Raw genomic sequence first — 8,658 nt, 5'->3', positions numbered from 1 at the left:
AAATTAAATAAGTCGACATTTTAAAACTAGGATGGGGATGGAATTTTTTAGAACAATTATTAAGTGAATAATTTAATTAGGATGACAATTTGATACTAATATGAAGGGGCGACAAGTTTAAGTAAGCTCTTGTTATATAGTGGAGTAGTACTTAATTACTAGTATATAATTTAGAATTAAAAATAGTGGATCGAGTGAGAGCCCCAGATCAAACATACTCACAATTTATAAACAAGGAGCAGTATTTATAAATAACCGATCGAGGGTCCCATTTAATATTTATAAACAATTAAATATTTATTAATAATTTTATATTTATGAACAACCGATCGAGGGGCCCAATTCTTATTGAGTGATTATCCAGAATATGTTTCTTAATTTTCTTTTCTCTATATTTTCTGTTTTTCTATAAAAAAAATGGAGTTGCAACAAATATAGGGGTGTACAATAAATTCACTATAATTTATCCGATTTTTTTAAAATTTGACACACTTACAATTTGTGTTATTGGAATTTCATAGTCATTTTTTTTTCCTTTTCTAGTCTATTATGCTAACGTTATTTTTGAAATAATTAAAGCGATTGTAAAACAAAAATCGTGTCAAAACTATTGATTTTCTTTACAACTATCTCTGGATAAAAATTTGTTTATATAATTATATTGATCTAGCTAATTTAACATATAATATAAACAAAACCTCTACGAGATTGAAATTAAGAGATATGTTACGTTTATCTACATCTATATTAAAGAGATATAATCAATAAATTAAATATTATCGTATTTAAATAAAAGAATTGTAGAAAAGTCTCACTGCAGTTTGAACCCGACATTGGCCGCCTTTTATTTTATCTTTACTGCAAAAGCTGTAATTCTAATAATTCCAAAAGAAATGGAGTATAATTTGGAAGAGAATCGAATTCAGATTTTCAAAATGAATGAATTGAAGAACGTAGAGATGAAAGCTGGCCTCTGTCCACTACGTACAGCCAGCTAATTGAGAGCATCATCAGCAACACTCCCCATTTACGCACGGGGTGCACATTGCTAAGCATGCCACGTTTCACGCACTCAACGCGAGGGCAGCACATGGATATATAGCGCGACGCGCTAGGAGCATGAGTCGGGGGCATTTTAATTTTTTATTTTATTTAAGCAACATTTGATTCTTTTCTTCTTCATGAATTTATGATTTGATAACTTACTTACACGATATTCAAATTTGGATCAGTTGTTCGTACCCATGCATGTGTGACGGTAGTTGCAAAGTCTCCTAAGCAAGTTTTGTAATTACACTCTTCCATATATGTTCTTGAATCATATCTAACTGATTTTATTATGTGATTGATTTTATAGTAGTGTGAGGAGACGCTTGGAATCGAATGAAATTTAATTGTTTGTCGTGTGATATAGTAATTGATTTTGATCGAAATAATAAATTGTATGATGAATTATAAGTAACTGACAAAATTATTTCCAAAGTGAGAATTTTTAAAGAATTGTAATGTCTAAAGCAAAATATATATACGATAACAGACCTTTTCCTTTTGTTATCAGTTATCACACCTTCAATATTTAATCAATCCAGTAGATTAATTAAGTACATTATTATGATTTCAAATTATTAACGCCGAACTCCATAAATATATAGTACTTATTATCCATTGAAATTCTACATTGCAGGGTAATTAATATTGGGTTGCGAAAACTCTGATCATATATCTTCATCAATAGTAATTGATAATAGAAAAAGAGAGCATATTTGCATAAAGTTTGTCGTTATTCCCGTTGATTGATTCCCTACTCTCCACCTGAATCTTTTCAAATAGAGCAAATCAATATTTTTAAAATGGAAATGAAAAAATATTATGCTAGAAGATATATAAATGAATTGTATAATTAGCTTCAGGTCAGTCCTATATTCTCGTCATCGCGTGCATACATATATAATTTTTTTTTAATATTATAAATATACTCACATATAATTGACGATCAAGTGCTGTCCTGAATTTGCCTAAAAAATCCTTAATGTACATTTATTTGAAATTCCAACAATCCCATTAATTTTACCTCCGCAGTAAATTAAAGGTGATTAAGTTTAATTTATATCGAATAAAAGAGATATGCTATCATAAGAATCAGATGCAAGCCTGATTCCGTACACGAGGACACTTTTAACAACGGAGTATTAAGAGAATGGATAATCGAGTTATTATAATCTCGAATTCGCCTTTGAAATTTATTGATCAACTTTAGTTGGCCTTGGAAATTTATTGTGAAATAGTACTAGCAACTTTCTTAAGTTTCCCATCATTATAAAGTGAAATCAGTTAAATATAAGTATTAAAAAAAAGAAATGGAAATAGTACTCCCTCCGTCCCAGATAATTTGATCCAGTATTCCATTTCGGGCCGTCTCACATAATTTGTCCCACTTCACTTTTACCATTTTTGGCAATGGACCTCATATTCCACTAACTCATTCTTATTCACATTTTATTATAAAACTAATACTTTAAAAGTAGGACCCACATTCCACAAACTTTTTCAACTCACTTTTCATTATATTTCTTAAAACTAGTGTCGGGTCAAAATGTCCCGAATTATCTGGGACGGAGGGAGTATAATTTATGTGAATGAGATTTAGTGGAAATGTATATGGGGACACGTCGAACAAGTATATGAGACGAGGGTCCACAGCCCAATTTGAAAATTCGAAGAATAGTGAAAATCATATGACATTGCCGTTACATAATATAATCATCATTGATTTATGTATGTATATATGGAAATTTTATTCACACGAACAAGAGTGCCAATCATTGCAAATGGGGTCCTTCATCAACCGTGATGGTAACCCTAATCTCAAGTTTAGACAAAAATAAGAGAGTGAAGAGAGGGAGGGGCAGAGGTGGCGCTGCGCAGCCACCGCCGCCGTATCTTTGCACCACACTCTATAATCATGATCAATATAAGTAATAATTTATTGCATATAGAGAGAGAGAGAGAGGAAGTGACAAGCGGAAAAGAATAGAAAGAGACCTGCCACAAAGAATTTGGCTAAAATAAAATCGAGTAATTAAAGTAAGGTTAAAAGAAGAAATTCGATTTTTATGCGAAAATCTCCCCAACCAAAAAACACATTTCACTTTCTGTGGATGTATATGCAATTATAATTAAATTGATGCATATGTATATCCCCACTCTCTGTCCTTTGTTTATATTTGATTTTAAAATTCCCAAAATTCCAGTATAAAAGGCGCACCAAATGAAACACTTTCCCCGTAGAAGTGAGAAAATGGTGTGAAATTGTATTGGATAAACCTCCGACTTCTCTTTCTATCATTTCAAGCTGAAAATCACACAGATTTTGCTCTGTTTGAGTAAGATCTTCCACTCCTAACTTCACATACACGTTATCGATCCTATAAAAACCTAGCTATATTTATCATCGTCATCATTATATATACATAGAGTGTGAGATAGAGGGAAAGAAATGGTGGCGGAAGGAGAGGTGGTGGCGGTGGTTGTGGTGCGAGAGTACGACGAGAAGAAGGATTGCGGAGCGGTGGAGGAAATGGAGAATCGGTGCGAGGTGGGGCCCAGCGGCAAGCTCTCTCTCTACACCGACCTCTTGGGCGACCCCATCTGCCGGGTCCGCAACTCCCCTGCTTATCTCATGCTTGTAAGTTGTAACTAACTAATCATCTCTCTCCTCTCTTTCTATTTCCTCGGTCAACTAATCTCTCTCCCCTCTTTCTATTGCTACTATAAACTTAGTCTATTCTTAAATAATTAAGTCGTATTCTTTTCTGGATGGTCTCAATTGAGCTAAATGTTTTATTTTTCATTTTCTTTCAAAAACTTTATTCTCTATCTTACATTATTCCAGGTTGCTGAACTGGTAGTGGTCGGCAGTGGGCCAGACAAGGAGCGCCGTGAGATCATTGGCGCCATTAGGGGCTGCATCAAAACTGTCACTTGCGGCACTAAGCTCTCCCGAAACGCCAACAACAAACCCCTCCTCATCTTCACTAAACTCGCCTACATCTCAGGCCTTCGCGTCTCCCCTTCTCACCGGTACGATATTATTCGTATGATATTGTTCACTTTAAACACTTTCCAAAAAATAGAATAATAGGAATTCCACTTGTATAGTGGTGGCACATTTTTAATGAATATTAATTAATTAATTAATAATGCAGGCGAATGGGGATTGGATTGAAACTAGTGCGCCAAATAGAGGAATGGTTCGGCGAAAACGGCGCCGAGTATGCGTACATGGCGACGGAGAGCGACAACCATGCATCCGTCAACCTCTTCACTCAAAAATGCGGCTACTCCAAATTCCGCACCCCTTCCATCCTCGTCCACCCCGTCTTCGCCCACCGCCTCCGCCCCGACCCCCGCCTCACCATCCTCCGCCTCTCCCCCGCCGACGCCGAAGCCCTCTACCGCCGCCGCTTCTCCTCCACCGAGTTCTTCCCGCGCGACATCGACGCCGTCCTCCGCAACCGCCTCAGCCTCGGCACCTTCCTCGCCCTCCCCTGCGGCGCCACCTGGCCTGCAGGTGGCGCCGCGGAGTTCCTCGCCAGCCCGCCCGAGTCGTGGGCGGTGCTCAGCGCGTGGAACTGCCAGGACGTCTACAAGCTCGAGGTCCGCGGCGCGTCGCGCGTGAGGCGGGCCTTGGTCAAAGCCACCCGGGCCCTGGACCGGGCCTTTCCGTGGCTGCGCCTCCCGTCCGTGCCGCAGGTGTTCAGGCCCTTTGGGTTTCATTTTTTGTACGGGCTGGGCGGGGAAGGCCCAAATGCGGTTAAAATGATTCGGGCCTTATGCGGATGGGCCCATAATTTAGCCAAGGAGGGGGGTTGTGGGGTGGTGGCGACGGAGGTGGCGGATAGCGAGCCGCTCAGGTTAGGAATCCCGCATTGGGAAAGCTTATCGTGCGCCGAGGATTTGTGGTGTATTAAACGGTTAGGGGAAGACTATAGTGATGGCTCTGTCGGTGACTGGACAAAGTCGCCACCTGGCATGTCCATTTTTGTTGATCCAAGGGAGTTCTGACTTCTTAATTATAATAAAGTATTATTATGACTAAATGTTGATGCATCTAATTTTGCAATTTTTGATAAGATTATGGTGGGATAGTGGTTAGTGGTGGAGGAGATGGGATAGGAGATATGGATGAAGCCTTTTATTGTCTAGTTGCTGTTGTTGCAAAAGGGAATATCCCTATCTTTTTGTAAATGAATGTAGTTTTTGATTTTTAGTAGTAGTAACTTTTAAATCTTGAGTATTTTTGTGACGTCGTGGGATATGGCAATCTTTTTGATAATCTATTCGAAAGGTGACATATCATGTACAGGTGTAGGTGAATTTGGACAATATCTATCAATCTAGCCCTTAAAACTTAAAAGGTGTCTTTGTTAGCGACGTAAGAAATATTCAAGCCCACAATCACACATGGCACAATTTGGGGTTTCTTTCAATTATACTATGCAACAGGCATTTGGATTGGCAATATCAATTTAGATCATGCACATAGTAATATCTAGCAACTGGGATGAAGTAATGCGGGCTGTGCTTGTATTCTTTTATAAAATGGTTTAAGAAAAGCATAACAATTTTATAAGTAAAAATATTTTGCTTAATTACATTCTTTCTGTCAAAATGCACGATATATAAGTATACTTAAGCAATTCAGAGTTGCTCTATTTACATATATTTTGAAACACTTCGTAGTCAATATGATCAAAAATATCATATCCCCATCATTGTTTTTTGCGGTATGGTTGGCTTCAAGTAGACTTGTCTAACGTTTATCAAACCGGCGGTTATGATTTGCGAACCGAAACTATGAGAATTTATCCGAATTGAAACCGTCGATTTTTGAACCGTGGTTTGGTTCAGGATAAAAAATTTTCAGACCGAAACCGTGCCGAAACCGCGAAAAACTGCCGAAAAACTGTGAAACCAAGCCGAAACTGCAAAAAAACCGTAAAAAAAACGTCGGTTCGGACTGAAACCGGCGTTTTGGAACCGAAACCATAAGCGCGAAACACCCTCGCGGTTCGATTCCGGTTCAGCAATTTCCAAAACCGGAACCGTACGTGGGCATCTCTAGCTTCAAGTCAGACTGCAACTTTGCAATATCCTCAATTTTGTAAGCCTCAATTTTAAATGAAATCATCGCATTTGCGAACCTACTAAATCGTAAAATGTTAGTACAATCATTGTCATTTTTATTGAGTAAAAGCTTTTAAAGAAATTTAAGTACTCCCAGTGTCCTATAAAAATAGACCGAATTTCTTTTTCGTAGAAATAGTCCATATACATTTATGAAACATTTTTCTCCTATTTTACTTTATCAATTACGGCTCCCACCATCCACTACATTATTTCAACCACTTTTTTTCATTCTCAATTAGCCTATTTCTATGGGACGAGGAGAGTATATAATTTGAACCCGGTGGTCTCTCCCTTAATTCATTTCATTGACCAATGAGGTTGTGCAATTAGTCACAACTTCATTGAATAAATACTGTGTAATATTTAAATAATATTAATATAATAAATTTTAAAAAATATTTACATTATACAAAAACTCATAATTTTTCAACCTCAAAAAACTCATAATTTTTCATCCTTTATAAATAGAGATTACATCTGCTATAGTTCTATTAAAAAAATTTCTATTTTTCTCCACGTAATTCTTTGTCTAATCTACATTTTCTAAATATCTAATGTGTGGCATTTAATTTGAGCACCAATTATGTATCTTCAGTTTTATATTTTAATTGTTTCGATTTATGTTTTCAATTTATTTGATTTATATTTTAAGTTTGTCATTTTTGGGGTAAAATTTTCAATAATTATAAATTATTATTAAATATTATTATTATTATTATTATTATTATTATTATTATTATTATTATTATTATTATTATTAAAAGATATATATATATAGAGAGAGTTGTGATCAATGTCGAACCAATTTTAAAGACCGAACTAGAGACCAAATCTGGGCCATTAGATCTAGTTTTTTTGATGAGATGTGCTGCTGTGAAAATTTTTTCGGCTTCATTACAAGCCCATTTTACTTCATTGTATAGGTTTATTACTTCATTCTGTTTGTAATACCTTGAAACTACAACATGTTTTTATTTGCTTCTAGTAGGCTTTGAAATGATTCAACATATGCTTCATTCAAATTCATTGACGTGGGTTTTTGCTTGATTAACATTTAAAAATGCAATTTATTCAAGTGAGTTTATTACTTCATTCAGAAACATTATTACTTCATCGGATAAGATTTTTACTTCATTCCAGTAGGACTTCAAATGCTTCTACACATACTTCATTCCAATAATTTATTACATTATTCCATGTGATTATTAAACCATATTAGCGCTATGGCGGTGGTGATAGATATTGTAGAGAGAAAGAACGACACGCGACGGCGAAACCACATTTACGTACTGGAATGAAGTAAAAACCTACTAGAATGAAGTAATATATTCTGGAACGAAGATAAATCTTCGTAGCATGTTAGTATGACTTATTTACCTTCGAATGAATTAAAATAGACTCGTGATGAAGGCGAAAATAATTTATAAATTTCTGTATCTTATCCATAAAAAACTAGATCTAAAAGCCCTAATTTGGTAGGGTTCAGTGGTTCGGTCTTTAAGAGTAGATTTGTGGATAATGAGACTCTAGTAGGTTTTTACTTCATTCCAGTAGGTTTTTACTTCATTCCAGTACGTAAATGTGGTTTCACCGTCGCGTGTCGTTCTTTCTCTCTACAATATCTATCACCACCGCCATGGCGCTAATATTGGTTTAATAAACACATGGAATAATGTAATAAATTATTGGAATGAAGTATGTGTAGAAGCATTTGAAGTACAGAATGAAGTAATAAACCTATATAATGAAGTAATATGGGCTTGTAATGGAGCCGAAAAAATTTTCACAGCAGCACATCTCATCAAAAAAACTAGATCTAATGGCCCAGATTTGGTCTCTAGTTCGGTCTTTAAAATTGGTTCGACAATGATCACAACTATATATATATATATATATATATATATATATATATAGGTTTGTGTTAAAATGACAACACCTCTTAAGGTAACACCATACCACCAATCCTAGCCAATCATTTTTACACATGGACGAATAATCAGCTGCCATGTGGCAATCATAAAAATTGCTCAATGGTAAATTTTCGCGGACTGCAATATCCAATACGCTAGACTGCAATTTTTCTCGTCTGCAATATCCAATACGCTGGACTGCAATCTAGATTGCAGTCCAGCGTATTGGATATTGCAGTCTAGCGTTTATAATATTGTAGTCTAGCGTGGTGTCATAGTGTCATTTTAAGAGTGTTGTCATTTTAACGCACCCCTATATATATATATTATAATTGGATGGTTGAGTGGTCATTGATAAATGACCAAAAATATATATATGGTTGGGTTGAAAAAATATTGAGGATATGGAAGAAAGAGAAATTAATTAAATATTAAAGTAGATGATTAGGTTGGATTGAATGGTTGCTGATGAACATAGTCAGAGGCTCAGAGCGAAGCACTTATATCATGGCGAAGTATGTTTGCACGAGCATGGTGAAATTCAAAGGTACTATGATGA

General features: G+C 35.9%; 1 protein-coding gene across 1 annotated transcript; it reads left to right on the top strand.

Moving 5' to 3' along the window:
* Window positions 1-3,237: 3,237 nt before the first annotated feature.
* On the top strand, window positions 3,238-5,305 carry LOC125213945 (putative N-acetyltransferase HLS1). The gene is made up of 3 exons (XM_048114757.2): window positions 3,238-3,685; window positions 3,893-4,080; window positions 4,206-5,305. The coding sequence occupies exons 1-3, from the start codon at window positions 3,497-3,499 to the stop codon at window positions 5,062-5,064; spliced, it is 1,236 nt and encodes a 411-aa protein (XP_047970714.1). The 5' UTR covers window positions 3,238-3,496; the 3' UTR covers window positions 5,065-5,305.
* The last annotated feature ends 3,353 nt before the right edge of the window (window positions 5,306-8,658 follow it).

The sequence above is a fragment of the Salvia hispanica genome, chromosome 2, assembly GCF_029641045.1.
Source record: "Salvia hispanica isolate PSC_SH4W2 chromosome 2, Shi_PSC_v1, whole genome shotgun sequence".
Taxonomy (NCBI): domain Eukaryota; kingdom Viridiplantae; phylum Streptophyta; class Magnoliopsida; order Lamiales; family Lamiaceae; genus Salvia; species Salvia hispanica.
This window is presented reverse-complemented; position numbering and strand designations above follow the sequence as displayed.